Source organism: Ruditapes philippinarum, unplaced genomic scaffold (assembly GCF_026571515.1).
Source record: "Ruditapes philippinarum isolate M1 unplaced genomic scaffold, ASM2657151v2 ctg3616_1_1_1_1, whole genome shotgun sequence".
NCBI classification, from domain to species: domain Eukaryota; kingdom Metazoa; phylum Mollusca; class Bivalvia; order Venerida; family Veneridae; genus Ruditapes; species Ruditapes philippinarum.
The window spans coordinates 86,441-107,067 of record NW_026865461.1 but is presented as its reverse complement, the minus strand read 5'-3'; the positions used below and the strand labels follow the sequence as shown (position 1 = coordinate 107,067).

Genomic DNA, 20,627 nt, shown 5'->3' with positions numbered 1-20,627 from the left:
CAAAGGAATCTGAAATAACTTGGCAAAAATGTTTGTTATAATAAGACGATGTTTCATGCACAACAACCAGACCCATACCTCCAGGGTCAAGGTAGCACTTGCTCATTCAATGTCAACATTGTCTATTTGAGGGTATATGTCAGGTCCGGTCCATAACTTTCTTATCTTTGAAGGGATTTTGTAAATGCTTGCCACAATTGTTTACAATAATGAGATGATGTGTCATGCGCAACAACTGGTCACCTACCTCCAAGGTCAAGGTCACACTTGGAGGTCAAAGATCAACATAGTCTGTTAAAGAGTATATTTTGTGTCCAGTCCATAACTTTTTCATAGATCCAAAGGATTTTGTAAATACTTGCCACAAATAGTCACTATAATAAGAGGATGTGTCATACGTATCACCTGCATCCCTACCTCCAAGTTCAAGATCACTCTTAGAGGTCAAAAATTAACATAGTCTGTTTTAGGGTATACTTTTTGTCCGATCTAGAATTTCTTCGGGTTTTGAAATAAATTGGCACAAATTGTCACAATAATAAGAGGATATGTCAAGTACAACACCTGCAACCCTACCACCAAGGTCAAGGTCACACTTAGAGGTCAAAGGTTAACAGATGCTGTTATATGGTTTATTTTGTGTCCTACATATAACTTCTTCATAGATCAAGGGATTTTGAATATACTTGGCACAAATAGTCACAATGATAAGATGAAATGTCATGCATAACACCTGTGTCCCTACCTCCAAGTTTAATAATAATAATAATAATAATAATATCTTTATTTAAAGAAGGTTACACATTAAGAACATACAATAACAATCATATATATCTTATTTCCAAAGTGGCCTTCTGAAAAAGAAAACAACAACAACAACAACAACAGGACATGCATAGGTAGAAAAATGAATGTATAATATGTAATTTTTAGAATAGTACAACTCATATACTTTCGACAGGCACTCAACAATTTTTGTTTAAACATATATGTATATTGCATCATTTGTTCGTTCGTTCATTCGTTCGTTCATATATTTATTCATTCATTCATTCACTCACTCATTCATTCATATGAACATCAAGATATGCTTTGTATTTTTCTTTAAAACATTTAAGGTTATTAACATTACGAATATTTAAAGGTATATTGTTCCATATGTTCATGCCATAATAAGAAAATGTGTCTTTAATATAATTTGTTTTAGGTCTTGTCCATAATACAATATCTTTCCGTGACCTAGATCTTAAGTTATATATTTTGTTGTCGGATAAAGTCATCAGTTCTGTCATATACGTCGGTGCCATGTTATTTAAAGTTTTAAAAACAAGCACCGCCGTGTGGTATTTACATCTGTCAAGGAATGGTAACCAATTAAGAGTTTCGAATAGATTTGTTGACGGAGATCTTTGAGGTTGCTGTAAAATGATTTTAGCAATTCGTTTTTGTAACTTACAAACATTATTTATGTAGTTTGTGTTTCCTTTACCCCATATAATACAACAATAGTCCATAATGGGCAATATATATGCATTGTAAAACAATAATTTCATATCAAAGTGCAAAAAATACAATATTTTTTTCAATAAGGCAATTTTTCCGTTAAGTTTTTTACAAACATTGTCAATTTGCAAGTGCCATTTTAAGTTGTTATCTATGCAAATACCCAAGACTTTTTGATCAGTTACATTTTTAAGAGCTATTTCATTTATCTTAAGAATTAATTTTCTCATAATATTTACTTTTTGTCTTGTTCCTATTACCATACATTTTGATTTATCTGGATTTAAGGCCATATTATTTATTTTGCACCATTTGTCAATGTTATTTAAATGATCTTGAAGTTTTATTTCTACTTTTGATATATTTTCTCCGGACTCATAAAGAGTAGAATCGTCTGCGTATAAATCAATTTTCATATCATTACCAATGAAAGCTATGTCATTTATATATATTAGAAATAATAAAGGTCCTAATATTGAGCCTTGTGGAACACCGGAAATTATTTTCATTGTCTGAGATTGTAGATCACCTATCTTAACCAGTTGTATTCTGTTAGAAAGATATGACATAAAAAACTTAACGGCATTTTCAGAAAAATGATAAAGTTTAAGTTTATGCAAAAGTATTTCATGGTCAACCAAATCAAAGGCTTTCTTTAAGTCTAAAAATACAGTCCCTATAATTTTTCCACTGTCAACATCTTTTAACCAAGTATCTATTAAACTTATGAGTGCAGTATTACATGAATGATTTTTACGAAATCCTGATTGTTTATTATGAATAATGTTCGTTTTTTCAAAGAATGAGTGTATTTGTTTGGCAATATGGCGCTCAAATATTTTGGATATAGTTGACAAAATTGATATCGGTCGATAGTTATTTGCTTCATTCTTATCCCCCGATTTAAAAATAGGTATAACTCGAGCTTTTTTTAAATCATCTGGGAAAATATTAGATTTAATACTATTATTGATAATTGATGCAATTATTGGTGTAATATAATCTCCACAATATTTGATGATGTTTGGTCCAATTCCATCTAATCCTGTAGATTTTTTAATATTCAGTTTTTCAATAATAAGTTTTACTTCAAACGGTGTAATTAATTCAATATTAAATTCATGATGTATTAGCTTTTGGTCTAAAGTTTCTTTCAATTTTGAAAAATTTGTATTTGAAAACTTTGTTTTATGTATGACATTCGAGATATTGACAAAATACTTATTTAATTCATTTATAATATTAACAGTTCCGTAAATTTCTTTATTACCTGTCACTAGTCTGTCTGGCATTGTAATACAACCTTTTTTATTTAGATTTGAAACGTCCTTTAAATTTTTCCATAAAAATGCCGGGTCTTTGTTATTTTTAATAGCATTGTTAAAGAAATCTCTTTTACTTTTTTTAATCATTGATGTTATTTTATTTCTGAGCAATTTGTATTGTTCATGTTTCCCTACTTTATGATAGTAATCGCGTTCATGTATAAGATATTTTATCTCATCAGTAAACCATTCCGGGCGGTGTTCACGTTTGATACGTTTTTCTTTTATTGGTGCATGCTTTTTCAAGATAGTATTTAAAATGGAGTAAAATAAGCTAAGGGATTCATTCGGATTTATTATGTGCTCGACTAATTCAAGATCGGATAAAACAAGGTCTGCCTGAAAATCAATTTCATTGAAGTTTTTAAAACATCTATATTTAATCGAATTATGTTCATTAATCAATCGGGTACTACATGCTTTCGTTGATCTTGAAATACCTATCGGATAATGATCACTTAATGAGGTATCAGAAACAAACGATTCAATAATATATCTGCTACTGTTTGTATAAACATGATCTATAATTTTTTGGGTACGTTTTGTTATCCTAGTAGGATCTGTGATAAGCTGTTTCCAAACCATATTTCGTTATCAAATCCCCCCATTTTGTATTGTCATATTTTTTTCTTTTTATTCATTGGATAAAAGTTTATATTGACATCTCCTAGAATATGATATTCTATATTTGATATATCTATTATACTTAGTTGTTTTTCATAATCGTCAATCCAAGATTGGTGTACATTTGGTGGGCGATATATAAAATTTAAAAGAAAAGGTTTGCAATTTGGGTAAATAATTTCCAACCAAACAGATTCTAATTCGTCCGTTTCTATATCGTAACGGCGCCGATATGGCACCTTGTCAGCAATATATATTACAACTCCCCCGCCTTTTTGACAACTTTTACGGTCCTTTCTTTCGTGTGTGAAATTGTTAATATTTAATTCATCGTCTGTTGTATCATCACCAAGAAATGTCTCAGTAAAGCCGAAAATATCTGGCGAATTTAATTTGTTAAATAGATTGTATTTTATTTCGTCTATTTTAGGCATTAAGTGATTAACATTAAGGTGTGCAATATGTAAACCTCGTTTTTCAAACTTAGAACTGAACAATTTATTATCTGGAAAATTTGATTTATGGAGCGTAACATTATTTAGTACTTTGCAATTATATTCATCATTTCCGTATTTAATGTATGGCACTGATTGTTCAAAAGTAACAATTTGATTACCAGATGCAATAGTGTCTATTAATTTTCGTTCTTTTACTATCAAATCGATAATTTTTCGCGTATTTAAACATATATGTAAAATATCAATTGTGGAATACAACATAAAATCGTAACATACATTATGAATTGATATATAAGTTTGAAAATCGCTATAAAGATCTTGTTTTAACATAGATTTATAAGTAGTTACCTCATTATGAATACAATTGTATGTTTCAAATTGTTGATTTTCAAAATTTGAGTGCCTGTCGGATATTTCCTAATTCCTATTTATTCTGACGCTATTCTGTCCATAATAACAATTTTCACTTTCGGGTCTTCTGTCGTACGCAAATACACTTCCGGTTCTGGTATTAGCAGTATTATTAAGTGAAGTCTCACTCCATGAAGTTTGGTCATGGAACCTAGGTCTAAAAAAGTTGTGAACCTTTTCATGTCTGTTTAAATTATAATGTCTATATCTCGGACTGCCTGCACCTGAGTTTTCTTTTCCATTGTATCTCGGCCGCATTTCTCCATTAGCATGATCCAATTTCCTTTTTACGATGTATACGCACCGATTTATTGCTGCCACAAGTGTTTTGGATCCATATTTATTGTGATGTATCCCATCTCTAGCTAAATAGTGCTTCACTATGCTACCATCACCATAAACGAACGATGAATATGCGTCTATAAGTTCAGCACCTGTTTTAATACAGATGTCCCTTACATTTTTGTTGTATAACGTAACATCAGCGTCGAGTCGCGGCGAAATCGTGCAGATATGCACTTTACATTTATGATGTTGAATAGAGCGAGTGAGCTCTAACAGTTTTGAATGTGACGCATCAGGGCGTTTCCCTGAACTGACGTCATTTCCCCCGACAAAAATAATGACGTGTTTGTATGGTGTCAAATCTAGTTGGTTGATTTTACGTTCGATGTCTGTCAGAATGGCACCGCTGCATACATATCGATCGACCTTATCATCTAAACCTTTAGGTTGTATTCCTCTAACGATGGAGTCACCAATCAGAAGTGTTCGGTCCCTATTATGAAAAATGCCAGATTTTGGAGAATTTTCCTTCATTGTTGAATTAGAAGACCCGATAATGATATCCTGGCTGCTGTCTTCTTGTGTAGATTCCCTGTCTAGACTTTCTGCCGATGATACAACTGAAGCTGGTAACGTGGCGCCAGTTTGTAAGATATCGCTTTGCGTTTCCTTATTCGTCAAAGGAACTCTCGCTGTTTTTGAAGAATAACTTTTTTCATTAATAATTTTTAATGTATCCATGATTCCATTAAAACGCCTTTGAAAAGTATCTTGTGCTTTTTGTACCTCTGATTTTATGTCACTTTGCTTCTTTATCATTTCTTCCAAATTTTGGTCAGTGAATGAATGGTGTACAGTTAGATGCTTTTTTAAAACTACAATTTCATCGCTCATTTGTGAAAATTTGTTGTTACAAACTACTACATGGCTGGAAAGTTGTCGTTTTATTTCTGAAATGTCCTCATAAATCAACTTCAAAAATTCATAGTTATCATCTGTTGTCTGTGTTGACTGTTGTAAGTATTCCTTACTGCTTGAATTTAAATTATCATCACACTCTGTTTGACAAATTACATTAATCCCTTCTTCTTCCTCTACAGTGTTTATACACGTTGAAATACAAACTTCCTGTTCAGATATTTGGAGTAAATCCGATGGCTCTGTTTGGACCTGATCTGGTTTCTCTACGTTAAAGTACTGAATGATCATATCACGTACACATTCATTAAAGTCGTCAATGGTACAATTTTCATTGGATAGTTTTGTTTTTATCACTGATATTATATTTGGGAGATCTTCTTCTAGGAAACGTTTAGTGTTTTTTCCGTTAATCAAACAAGACGAAGTCGTGTGGTACATATTCAAAGTATAGTGTCCAGAATTATGAGAAGAAACCTTGTATCTCGTTTCAACGTTGTTTGAAGCTTTATCATGTGCAATAGTTTTTTTACAGTTAATTCCAATATCAGAGTTTGTAAAATATGATTCTGTGGAAATACGTAACAATTAATACATACCGGCATTGAATTTCAAGATTACACCACCGTCTTTATGTATCAATTTAAATATTTCATTTTCCGTTGCTGTTAATTTTTTCTTCATTGACTTTAGTTCATTAAGCTCGTAATTCCGATTTTCCCTGTCATTTTCAAAGTTTTCTTTGTTTTTGTTATTCCCATCACATTTTGATTTTATAGAAACTTGATTTTCTTTAATATCATTGTTTTCACAATTTTTAGAATCCACTTCCATTTTAAGTCCACTACCTTCCCTTTCTGCTGCTTTTAGTTGTTTCCTCAATTCTCTAGCTTTGTTTAGATCAAACATATTTATTTCTATGATAATTTGGTCCACTTCCGGTTTGTTCCGGGCGAGCGCAATAGTTTTTCACTCATAACATCGCTTTATGTCAGCCGAATTATTCCATTTTTGTATAAATATGTTCAGAGAAATATTGCCTTTCAAATTAAATTTCTTTAAATCACTTTAAGGCACTTGATGTAAAATAATTTTATTTTTACGTTTTTAATAACGTTAGCGTTTTTAAAGTTGTTTATCCGGATGTGACGTCATCAGATCTACACTTAGGTCACACTTAGAGGTTAAAGATTTACATAGTCTGTTATAGGGTATATTTTGTGTCTAGACCATACTTTTTTCATAGATCAAGGGATTTTGAAAATACTTTGCACAAATAATCACAATAATAAGGCGATATGTCAGGCGCAAAATATGGGTCCCTACCTCCAAGGTCACACTTAGAGGTCAAAGATTAACATAGTCTGTAATAGGGTATATTTTGTGTCCGATCTAGAACTTCTTCATAGTTCAAGGGATTTTGAAAATACTTGGCACAAATAGTTACAATAATAAGACGATATGTCATGCTTAACACCTGCACCCCTACCTCCAAGGTCAAGGTTGCACCTAGAGGTCAAAGCTTAACATGATAGATTTTTAAATTCAGTGTTTCATTTTATTTTTAAAAAAAAAATTATTATTGCATTTGCAGATCTTGCATAGATGATAATTTTGGACTGAAAGTCCGGAGAGCCATACCTCAATCTTTTGAAATAGCACAATTTTATGCTTCATATAAAACTTCCCTGAGGCGGTAACTCTGTTACAAATTCTTGTTATTATTGCCTTAAAAGACTTTTTTATCCATCTTATCAGAGAGAGAATAAAAAGAACAGCCACATATACATGTAGTCTTTAACCAGTGTTTATTGGTACTTTAACCCCATTTTTTTCTTCTTTGAGTATAGTGACAAAATCACATGACATATAAGAATTTTAGTATTTCAAAAAAAATCAGAACTTTATCTTCTAGAAATGCTATTGTATTTAACCTAGAATTTTACCATGATTCTTTTGTGTTTTTATTTGAGATATATTAGCTTGTTTCTTTCCTTTTAGAAATTGGATATGTACTACAAAGCAAATTTGAAATCATTTGGTTTAGTTGAACAATTTGGTGGGGATGACAAGGTAAGGCTTTTAATATGTTAGTGTACCATGATTAAAATACATTTGGAATCACTCATACAATACAGTACTTTATTTCAATTTAAGCTTCTTGTGCATGCAATAAAAACTAAAACATTATTTATCATATAATCATAGCACAGGAGTGTGATAAAGCCATGTTATAATAAAATTACTTTACAGAAGTACAGATTATCATGATATCTGTTTTACACACCTCAATATGAAAAAATACAGTCAGATGATGTCAGACCTATAAAACAGAGGCAACAACCATTTAGCCAAGACCTTCATGTAGACCAGACTGAACTTTGCCTTGATTCTTAAATGACCTTGACCTTCAATGTCAAATGTTTGAATTTTGCTTGATTTTTGCTAAAATTGGCTGTAACTTTTTTAGTAATGAATTGTTTCACTTCATACTTGGACACAATCATCTAAGACTTCATTGATTATAACCTTCAGACTAAATTTATTATTACCTTCACTCATCCATGACATTGACATTGATTTGATGTGACCGTCAAGGTCAAATTATTGAAATTTGTTTATAGTGTCATAACATTGTTGTTTATTAAGGATTTGAGCCATACATGGACAAAACAACATTAGACAAAATGGGCATGTTCAATATTTTGACATGACCTTGACCTTTATTTAACTTTGACCATCAAGGTCAAATTATTGAAATTTGCTTAAATTGTCATAAATTTGTACTTTTATTACAGATTTGATTCTTACTTGGACAAAAGAACATGTATGACAAACCAAAAATGTTGAATTATTCTGATACTTGCTTCAATTATCATAACTTTGATATTTATTAATGGATTTGATTCATTCTTGGACAAAAGAACACATATGACAAAACCGCCATGATTATTAATTCAAATGTTACCTTGACCTTAAATAAACCTTGACTGTCAAGGTCAAATATGAAATTTGAATTTTATTTCTTACACACAAAAATTGTTTTCAAGGAGTACTCTTTACGATTTTAATCTTCCTCTGATGTTTTTTACTTTAGTAACAAAAAAAGTTAAGCTTGGCCAGCACCAGGTGGTGGCTCTTGTTCTATATCAACTCTAGGTAACATACATGTATGTTAGTGCACTATAAAAACAAAATTTGCTAATACCAAATTACAAAACCTTGAATAGGTGAGATCCCTTAGAAACAACAAAAACACCAATATCATAATGAAAATTGCAGACTTTGTTTATTTGAGTCTGTTTTCAAGAGAAAACGTAAAACTATCTCTCTGTAGAGTGGGCCTTGGCTCAAAAAATATATCAATTCCTTCCAAAGTTAAACTTCACAATAAATTTAACCTTTCTAGAAGCAACAACTAAACTTTTTTAAACCAAAATTGTATAATTGCACTTAAAATTTCATTAGATTTTCGTAGGTAAGAATTCAATTGAATTGAATTGTATTGAATTAATTACAATTGAATTGTAAGAATTCAATCTGTCCCCCACCTTTTCGAAGAAAAAAGGGGGATATACAAATGTCTGTCCGTGCGTCACACTTTCATGTCTGGTCCATAATTTTGTCATTTATCAAAGGAATTTGTAATAAAATGGCACAAATGTTTGTTATACCGTAGATTTGCGGCCATAAGTCGACCAAAAACGGTTGCCAAAATTGTCCATAATATGGAAGAGTCAAGGCAAAATACAAAAGTCATAATGTACCTCTCGACTCCCTACCTCCAGGGTCAAGATCACACTTTGAGGTCAAAGATTAATATAGTCTGTTATAGGGTATATTTTGTGTCTGATCTAGAACTTCTTCATAGTTCAAGGGTTTTTGAAATTACTTGGCACAAATAGTCACAATAATAAACAATAATAAGACAACATGTCAAATACAACACCTGCACCCCTACCTCCAAGGTCAAGGTCACACTTTGAGGTCAAAGCTGAACATGATAGATTTTTAAATTTCGTGTTTCATCTTATTTCTTTAATAAATTTATTGTTGCATTTGCAAATCTAGCATTGATCATAATTTTGGACTGAAAGTCCTGAGATCCATACCTCAATCTTAGCACAATTTTATGCTTTATATAAAACTTCCCTGAGGCGGGGGACGTTGGTAACTCTGTTAAAAATTCTTGGTCAGTTTAGCTGTGTTATTTTGAAAAAAAGAATGTTTATTACTTTTCAATTATAAGGTATAAATAGTAGTAATAAGATAAACATCAGTAGATATTGTGAATCATAAATTGTATACACCACAATGAAAGTTATTCAACATGATATACCTGACCTAATGTTACAGTACATGAGTGAAATAGCAAACATAATAAGCATATATTATGATAAAGCAACAGTGATCTTTTAGAAAAGTAGTTATTTGGTATATATATATAATTATTATAATAATCATTATGAATAATGTTAATTAAATCTGTAAGAATTATAAAAATTGAATAAGCATGGGTTATAATAATTTATTTATAAAGAATAATTATTGTAATTCAGTATGTATGAATAAATATTTTTCTATGACCTTGGGTTTTGATTATTCAGACATTCATAAAAAATTACATATCTTTGATAATTTCCTCATGGGATATACTCTAACATAAACTATGGAATATATACTCAACAAAAATAGAAACATGACACTTTATTTCTTTTAAATATTTTCTAATTTGTGATTTAAATCAGATAATGTGTAGTAAGTATTCATGTACTATAAATACACTATACATGTTTTTTGTTTTGACTGCGTATTGTCAGTAGAATGCTGCAAAACGTTAAATTTTAGTTTTTGCAAGTTAGCCCATTGCATGCTGAACGATGTCAATAGACAGTGATGTAAGGCACTTTACATGTGTCCAGTAAAAATTTAGTGTTATTCAAACCTAAAGTTGATAGCTTTCACAATGCCACGTTTATCAGAAACAGAGAGAAATCAAGCAATGGAATGCTACTGGGTGGGGCATCTGTTGTTGACGCGAGTAGAACGTTTAACTGTAGTCGCAACACAGTTCATGAACTTGTAAGAAGCTATAGACTTACAGTTGATGTACTATCGTCCAAGGCCAGGTAGACCAAGGGCAACTACCCAAAGGGACGACAGGGCAATTATTTTAACTCACGTGACAGGTTAAGATGGGCGACCTTGACTGCGCCCGCGTTAAACATAACTGCACAAGCTATGTGCACAACATCGCCCTATTAGAACGCGATGCCCATATACAGGTGGTATTCTAACTTTACGCCATTGTCAGGCCCGTATTAGGTGGGCATGTGTGAATTGTCATTGGAGGTTATGTGACTGGAATACTGTGCTGTTTTCAGACGAGTTTCGTTACAATCTCAGTCATGCCGATGGCCTTGTAAGAATTTACATTTGTAAGCGCGAAAGGTTTGCACCTGTCTGTGTTAGACAGCATGATCGTTTCTTTGGTGGAAGCGTCATGGTATGGGGCGTGGGATAATAGGTGGGCAAAAGACCAGGCTGATTGTTATACATGGCAACTTAAACGCCCAGAGATACATCAACAAAGTCTTGAATGCCGAGGCTATTCCAACAAGACAACGCCTGTCCTCACATGGCGAGGATAACTTGGGCTCGCTTAGCTGCAGCCAACGTCAATACTATGCAATGGCCAGCAATGTCTCCAGATATGAATCTGATGGAACATATCTGGGATGTGCTTCGCAGAAATGTCCGACCACATCACGCCCCACAGAATATCCTCCAACTGACATTAATGCTTTGATAGCGGAATGGAACAATCTTCCATATAACCTTGTTCAACGTTTCGTCAATTCTATGTGTCGACACATTGAAGCACTACTTAGAGCCAGAGATGGCCACAACCGATTTTGAATTAAATGAAAAAATCGCATGCATTTTAAAACTGTTAATGAAATGATTAAAACCTATCTGCATGTAGTCAAAACATTGTAGCCACAAAATTGATAAAATGAATTTGACCCTTTCCTTAGAACTAGTGTAATTTAACAAACTTAAACATAATTAATAAACAACAAAATGCAGATCAAATTCCTGCATGCATCTCTTTTTCATGCCCAACATTCGTTTTTACATTTCCGTCATCGATTTCCTGAAAATAATAATAAAATATACACTGTCAGGTTTCTATTTTTGCTGAGTGTATTAAAATTGCCTTACTAAAAATTGATAAATGATTTTGATTTTAGGATGAGGAGGAGGAGGAGGAGATTTTAGCTGGAAAATTTGCAGGAAGAAAGGTCAGTTATGATTGTATTCAGTATGTATGAATAAAGATTTTTTCTATGACCTTGAAGACATTCATAAACAAGAAAAATATTACATACATTTGTATGTAATATAGGTACGATTGCATACTTCTTTTTGTGAAGACTTTTTATGTTTGCTGCATTAAAGGTGTAATGTAAAATGAACAAACATGTCATGAGATATTTTATATCTTTAAACATTTTCATGGAATGTAATTAATTATTATTATGATAAACAAAACATAATAGACTCAACCAAAACAAGCGTCTGCTTCTTTACCTAACTATGTAGTTGCATGACCATGATTAGAAATAGCAAACCAAATGTAAGAGCTAAAGCTATTGTAAAAATAATACTATGACCACAGCAGATTTCGTACAGAAAATTACATATCTTTGATAATTTCCTTATTGGATATACTCTAACATAAACTATGGTATAATTTTAGGAGGAGAGGAGACCAGCACACAAATTCAAAGAACAACAGGTATTAATAGTAGTAATACGATATACATCAGTAATGATTATTTAGATATTGTGAATCATAAATTGTATACACAAATAGTAGTTATTCAACATGCATGAGTTATAATAATTAGAAATTGAAATGTTACAGTACATGAGTGAAATAGCAAACATAATAAGCATATATTATGATAAAGCAACTGATCTTTTAGAAAAGTAGTTATTTGGTATACATATAAATTATAAATAATCATTATGAATAATGTTAATTAAATCTGTAAGAGTTATAGAAATTGAATAAGGGTGAGTTATGATAATTTTTATGCCCCCACAAAGTTGGAGCATATAGCGTTGCACTTGTCCGTCCGTCCGTACGTCTGTCCGGCCGTACGTCCCGAAATCTTGTGAACGCAACTCCTCTTAAACCGGATGGCAGATTTTGCTTAAACTTACATGGATGAACAACCTTAATGTGTAGATGGTAGTAAAGGAAGGAATTTTCGCTGCAACCAAATTTAATAGAATTATGGCCCTTTGTTGATTTTCTCACTATATACTATGTAAACATTTTGTGAACGCAACTCCTCTTAAACCGGACGGCAGATTTTGCTTAAACTTACAGGGATGAACAACCTTAATGTGTAGATGGTAGTAAAGGAAGGAATTTTTGCTGCAACCAAATTTAACAGAATTATAACACTGTGTTGATTTTTTCACTATATAACATATAGAAATTTTGTGAACTCAACTCCTCTTAAACCGGATGGCAGATTTTGCTTAAACTTCCAGGGATGAACAACCTTAGTGTGTAGAGGGAAGTAAAGGAAGGAATTTTTGCTGCGACCAAATTTAACAGAATTATGGCCCTTTGTTGATTTTTAGTTTTCAACTTGTGGCACATGTAGTCCAAAAAATATTTGACCTAGAGTCATAAGATTGACAGAACAGTGGTGTGTGGGGGCGTCCGTGTCCTATGGACACATTTCTAGTTTATAAGGAATATTGTAATTCAGTATGTAAGAATAAAGTGCTTTTAATGACCTTTGGTTTTGATTATTCAGACATTTATAAAAATTACATATCTTTGATAATTTCCTTATGGGATATACTCTAACATAAACTATGGTATATATTAAAATTGCCTTACTAAAATTGATAAATGATTTTGATTTTAGGAGGAGGAGGAGGAGGAGGAGAGATCACCACAAAGAAAACTAAAAAAGAACTTGTTTTGTAAAAAATTAAAAAATCAGTCTTCCTTGGCTGGTAAGTGTTCAAGTTTTTAGCTTGTATTTCTATAAGAACCATAGCTATTAGGTTTATTAGGCTAGACTGTCTGTCGCTATTTTTAACATTTTACCCAATATTAATTCTACAATATTTCCGGTTCTTCTCAAAACAGCTCGGATTTCTTCTTTATTTCATTATCGTGAATATTTATATTTACATTTTGATTTTTGTTCAGGGTTACATAAGGTGAGAGGGTGAGGCTGGCACAATTATAAAATTCATCAACTAAATAATTTCTGAATGCTATTTATTTATTTTTATTTTTTTTAATGCGTTTATTTGTGGTCGCCGCCAGAAAGCCCATATGAGCGACAGTACACTCAAGTCGGCCATCCTTGAGCGTCCCACCGAGATTTTTCGTCGATTTTTTTCCAGCTTTATTGGTAGAGGAAGACTCCAGGTGCCCCATCCGGGCATTATTTTAGGCACGAGCGGGCACCTGGGTAGGACCACCGACCTTCCAAAAGCCAGCTGGATGGCTTCCTCACATGAAAGATTTCGACCCAAGTGAGGATCGAGACTACAGCGGTGAAGGACCTGTGATCTCTAGTCAGCAACCTTAACCACTCGGACACGGAGGCCCCCTATTTAGTATAAGCTCACCAGTGAGCTTTTACTTTAAACGACATCTCTTCATAAACCACAAAGCCAATTTCATCCAAATTCACAGGAATGTTCCTTTTGTTGTCACCTTTAAAAATTGCTCAAAGAATTTAATTCCATGCCGAACTCTGGTTGCCATGGCAACCGAAATCAAAAACTTAAAAAAATCTTCTTTTAAAAAAAACTATCTTAGCTAGAGCTTAGATATTTAGCATGAAACATCTTCTAATGAGTGTCTATCAAGTTTGTTCAAATAAAAGCCTTAGGGCCAAAATTGGCCCTGCCCTGGGTGTCATTGATTTTCCTAATATGTCTTTTGTAAAAACTTAAAAAATCTTCTTTTAAAAACCTAAAGAGCTAGAGCTTAGATATTAAGCATGAAACATCTTCTTGTGAGTGTCTACCATGTTAGTTCAAATAAAAGCCCTGGGTCAATAAAAGCCCTGGGGTCAAATGATTTTCCTTATTTGTATATAGTAAAAAACAAAAAAATCTTCTTTTAAAAAAAAGAAAAAGAGTTAGAGCTTAGATATTAAGCATGGAACATCTTCTAATGGGTGTCTACAAAATTTGTTCAAATAAAAACCCTAAGATTAAAATTTGTTGGCCGCACCCCAGGGGGTCATTGATTTTCCTTATATGTACATTGTAAAAACTTAAAAGATCTTCTTTTAATAAAACCTGAAGAGCTATAGGTTAGATATTAAGCATGAAAAATTTTCTTATGAGTGTCTACCAAGTTTGTTCAAATTGAATCCCTTGGGGTCAAAATTGGCACCTCCCAAGGGGGTCATTGATTTTTCTTATATCACGGTGATAGGGCGATTACCACAACTTTTCCGCGCAACGTCAAAATATCTTACTTCTGTCCGAGACACCGTATATTTCTGTGGTACAAAATGGACAGCAAGCCTGTAACCGAGACGAAAACAGCATATAATTTGCTCAAGACAAGGTAAATTCATCATTTTTTCTTTTTCATCGAATGTGCCATTTAATTTGAAACTTATTTATCTTTACTACATGCAAAATGCTTCATTAATTAAGTCAGGATAGTGAAAACATTTAGGGCATACTGAAAAAAATCTTGCTTTGATTACGAAATATAATGTATTTCTAGTCCGTTCAGTTCATATAACTGGTCAAAATACAATATAAATATGTACATAATTGTCGTATGAACAAGTTACAATACATAAATAACCCGTTTTTTGTATATTTGGTATGATTTTCATGTTTCCACGTGTGTATTTTAAGGCACCGCACAACTTTGTCAATCATAAGATTAGGGCACCGCATTATTCCTCCTTAAAATCACCGCATTTTTTTGTCTTTTTAGCACCGTTGATTTTTGATATTAATGTTTGCTTTCAGAAAAAGAAGACGTTCAAACCTATGTCTGAACAAGCCAAAGCAACGTGCGAAATTGGCAAAGCTTCATATACTGCAGCAACTGTAGAGCGCCCAACTAAGTCTTCTGATATTAGCAGTACGCCAATGGATCAGCGCCTCCCTATATTTCAGGACGATATGCGTAACGCACCACATAAGAAAAAGAATATGAAGTCAAACTTTCGCAAAAGATTGTTTAAAAAAGCACATTGGAGACGATGAAGAGATTATGGAAATATTGCCCGGGTTCCTGCAAAAACTACACCATGAAAATTTGTGTTATGACTTTTGCAACTTTATCAAATTAGTATGCAATAAGAAATTCCCATTAACAAATAGTTCATTTCTTTTGTTTCTCGATGTTGTTTGATGGTATAGTCTGCCAAGATCTTCAATCTTTCCATGTGGGGTTTATCAGTTTGAATAAGTTCGAAAAGGAAAAGACATCCTTATCTATATATAGATACCATTGCACTTATCTAACTGGTAGTATTATTTTTACACAGATCACCTTCAGAAATGTTCCATAACATAACGTATGATATAACAGCAACATAACATAACAGCAAGTAAACAATTCATCAAACTTTCATCAAATAAAAGTTATTATAAAACATATTTGTAAGATTATTGTATAATTCAAAAGAAGACGGTTCCAGTATTTATCGGTCTAACGGAAAAAGAATGCGGTGTTTGAATTCAGTGTTGTACGGTGCTCCAATATTCGGGTCAGTAGGCCTTTTTTCAACAAATATTCCCTGAAATTTACGATAGAAACACACAATTTTGTATGGAACTTGAACTTAGGGTTAACAATAATAAATATCCGAGCTCGTTAGGTCACAGAACAAAGACATCGTCGTTATAACACATGTTTTTGTGACAAGTACGAGTCATGTTGAGGTACACACGATCTTTTGTAAACACTATTTCTTCGAAGTATGTGTTTTTGTGTGAATTGTAATGTGCTAGATTAACAATAAATTGTCTCAAAAATTCGATGGAATACTTAAACAATTGGAATAATCTTGCAATGTCCAGCAGTAAGATATTTTGTAAGCTATTACCTGGAATTTGTTTATCCCGCCATTAATATTTTGTCCAGAAATATACGGTGTCTCGGTCAGAAGGATGATATTTTGACGTTGCGCGGAAAAGTTGTGGTAATCGCCCTATCACCGTGTATATGTACACATCTCTTGTTTTTCCTAAGCAATAGCAGTCAGTAATGTTTTTACACATGCACTGAATTTCAGATACAAATATGAACTTTGTGATATCAGTTTTAGATTTAGATTTTATATCTGCTTTTGTTTATAGATTACAATAGTACAAATATATGTTCCTTGTCATGGAGAGTTTTATATTCAGTTGAGCGATTTCAGGGCCATCGTGGCCCTCTTGTTTCTTCCAGCTAGCTTTTCTGAAAGAAAATACTGGTTATAAGATTATTGAATGTTGGCAGGCAGACTCAAAAAAAAATTCTGTGCGTAACTTATTCTAAATTTCTCAAAGAATTTCAACTAGACCATCGAATAACTATTTTCACGACTTTTGGTATTTTATTACGTTTTTTTTTACTTCATCCTTTTATGCAGAGTTATGGCTATTTGTTGTTGCATTTTGACAAATGAAATGAATAAATACTCCTGCGCTCTACTTCTAAAAAATTTCTGAAGGGATTTCAACCATTTTTCACAAAATTATTGTCACAAAGTGCCCTGGTACATATAAACTGGGATTTTTTATATTTATTTAATTTGGAGGAATCATGGCCCTTTATCTTTTTATACCCCCGCACAACAAAGTTGTAAGGGGGGTATACTGGAATCAGCTTGTCCGTCCGGCCGGCCGTCCGGCTGTCCAGAAGTCCGGCCGTCCGGCTGTTCGTCGGTTTTTTCTTGTCGGCCCAATAACTTAAGATTCCTTTGACCCACAGTCTTCATATTTGGCATGGAGGTTAGTCATGACTAGTAGATGACCCCTATTGATTTTGAGGTCACTGGGTCAAAGGTCAAGGCCACAGGGGCCTTGGCTTCAAAAAGCTTGTCCACCCAATAACTTAAGATTCCTTTGACCCACTGTCTTCATATTTGGCATTGAGGTTAGTCATGATTAGTAGATGACCCCTATTGATTTTGAGGTCACCGGGTCAAAGGTCAAGGTCACAGGGGCCTTGACTTCAAAAAGCTTCTCCGCCCAATAACTTAAGATTCCTTTGACCCACAGTCTTCATATTTGGCATGGAGGTTAGTCATGATTAGTAGATGACCACTATTGATTTTGAGGTCACCAGGTCTAAGGTCAAGGTCACAGGGGCCTTGACTTCAAAAAACTTGTCCGCCCAATAACTTAAGATTCCTTTGACCCACAGTCTTCATATTTGGCATGGAGGTTAGTCATGATTAGTAGATGAGCCCTATTGATTTTGAGGTCACCGAGTCAAAGGTCAAGGTCACAGGGGCCTTGACTTTAAAAAGCTTATCCGCCCAATAACTTAAGATTCCTTTGACCCACAGTCTTTATATTTAACATGGAGGTTAGTCATGATTAGTAGATGACCCCTATTGATTTTGAGGTCACTTGGTCAAAGGTCACAGGGACCTTGACAAAAAAATAAGTTTTTCCCCTCAATTGCTTAAGAACGCCTGTCCGCAGTGTATTGATTTTGACATTTTCACATTTGAAGCATGTAGAATACATAACTTAGCAATGCACTGGCTTGGTAACCTCAGATTTGGCAGGGAAGTTGTCCTTGAGCTCTAAATGGCCACTGTTGATTCTGACAAAGTGGTATGTGGGGGTATTCACGCCATGACAGTGGCAGTTCTAGTTCCACCAGATCTACCAATACTTCTTAATTATGAAGTAAATTTTGATGAAAGTCTACAGGAATGAGTCCTACGATAGTTTTCTATGAAAATTGATTAAATGATTCCTATCTGCTGAACAAGATGGTTGTCAGAGCAAAAAATAAAAAAGTGTTATATGACATTTTATCCCCAAATGTGTACTCATAGATTTTGATAAAACTCTACAGAAATGATCATTTGGCAGTCCATTACCATAGTTACTAAAATTGTACCGGTGTGCAGAATAAAATGGCTGCCAGAGCTAAATATAGGAAAAACCGTTATACTTTAACTATGAGGTCGATTTTGATAAAACTTTACATAAATGTTGGTTTGATATTCCTTTATAAAATAAAATTGCTTAAATGGTTATGGTCTGCTGATCAAGGTTGCTGCCTGAGCTAAAAAAAAAAACTTTCAAATGAGAGGTCAATCTTGTTCTTTTGAACCATCTACTTAGGTGAGCGATTAAGGGTCATCATGGCCCTCTTGTTTATGTGTAGGTTGGGGTGGGGGGGATGTCACATATGTAATATTTAGAGAAATAATCTTATTTTTACATTTTCTTTTTCACTTTTTAAGGATTTGTAAAAGGTCTGAAGAAAACCAAATTATTCTAAATTAGGGTTTGTAACCCTTATTATTTCTGCGCTTACTGTTGTTTAACACAGATGTTAATAATCATGGAGCTTATTATAAGCATGTATATCTATAAAGGATAAAACAATATTAGAAATCTTCGACCATTCGGGAATAATTTTGCTTAAAAATTAATGCGCCTGTCATTTGACCATCCTTACGCAGTGATCTCCCCTGAATTTTTTCGGCGTTAGTGTACATATAAAGGGAAGTAACCGCTTCAAAAAAGCGGCCTACTTTCGGCATTTGCAATTAACAGCATCAGACTCTGAAATTTCGCTACCATTATTTGTTTGGTCTGACGACCCAAACAAATAAAAACCATCTTCCATTTGTGTAAATAACTTTCAGCTCTAAAATTTTGACATTATTGCATCAGAGTATTAATCTTTCTGTAGGGTCAGTTGTAGGTCAGTTTACTCAGTGGAGAAAATTCTCCTCGGAAATAAAATTAGGCCTAAAGAAATAAGGAAAAATTACATTTGTTACATGTACCTTACTAACAAAAATGGGTTTTTATTCTCAACTTTTTATTTTAGATTATGTTAAAAATTGTTGTAATTTTTTCATTTTTTGTTTAATTGGATTCAAACTTGTTCAAACTTAGAGAAAGCACATTTCAATAAATTTTTGGACACTCTGTTGAACCTGAAATATGTTTCTTGTGCATAATTTAAATTTGGTATCAGTTGAGCTGTTACTGATATTTTGGAAACCATTTGACCTACTTTCTTGTTTTATGACATACAGACATGAAATTTGGACCAGGTGTGTAATTTCTGATGTTGAATTGAATTTTGATATCAGCTGACCTACTTTTGATATCTTTGATATTGTTTGACCTATTTTAATTCTGTTTTCGGTACAATAATTTTGGTTTAAACAATATTTATTTCTTCATCAATATTTACAGACAATATTACAATATTACAATATATAAATTTCATTCAGGATTGAGTAGAAAGCTTGGAGCTTATATGAAACTCTCTCCTGTAAAACACATATCTACAATTTATTTTAGTAACAACATGACATAGCAAAAGTTCATTGTACCTGCATTTAATTCCTTCCATATATTACAAGAAGATAATAAATACCTACTACTTTGTAAAGGATTATGAAGAGGAGCTGAACATGTCAAGTGTGTAATGCAATCGATAATTTTAACAAAGCCTTTCCAAAATATTAGGACAAAGTATTTCAATTTATATATTGAACAATGAAATGATGGGTAAGGTGAGTGATCTAAGGCTATCTTGGCCCTCTTGTTTATTATGAAGAAAGAAAAAAACAATCAGTGTTGTGAAACTACATAACTAGATGAGGAAGTTAAAGTTAAGTTTGACTTGCCTTTTGCAAGTTCATTCGAAAAGTTAATTCGAACACTGAAAAACACTTGTTTCTGGTGAGCGATTCAGGGCCATTATGGCCCTCTTGCTAACAATTCCTGTTGCTTTTTTTTCCAATAGGGCAACCCAGTTGATAACAATGGTTTCCCCTCCATATCTGGTTAAATAACAAAAAAACAAAAAACAAACAAACTTGGA

The 20,627-nt window shown here is 33.0% G+C and overlaps 1 protein-coding gene across 1 annotated transcript in view; it reads left to right on the top strand.

The window, feature by feature from the left end:
• LOC132729121 (von Willebrand factor A domain-containing protein 5A-like) overlaps positions 1-20,627 on the top strand; it is a gene marked incomplete at its 5' end in the record, with an annotated part of 48,600 nt that overhangs the window by 15,949 nt on the left and 12,024 nt on the right. The window contains 4 exon segments of the mRNA XM_060714863.1: positions 7,526-7,597; positions 11,779-11,829; positions 12,288-12,326; positions 13,480-13,570. Of these exon segments, the coding sequence (XP_060570846.1) occupies positions 7,526-7,597; positions 11,779-11,829; positions 12,288-12,326; positions 13,480-13,570 (253 nt within the window).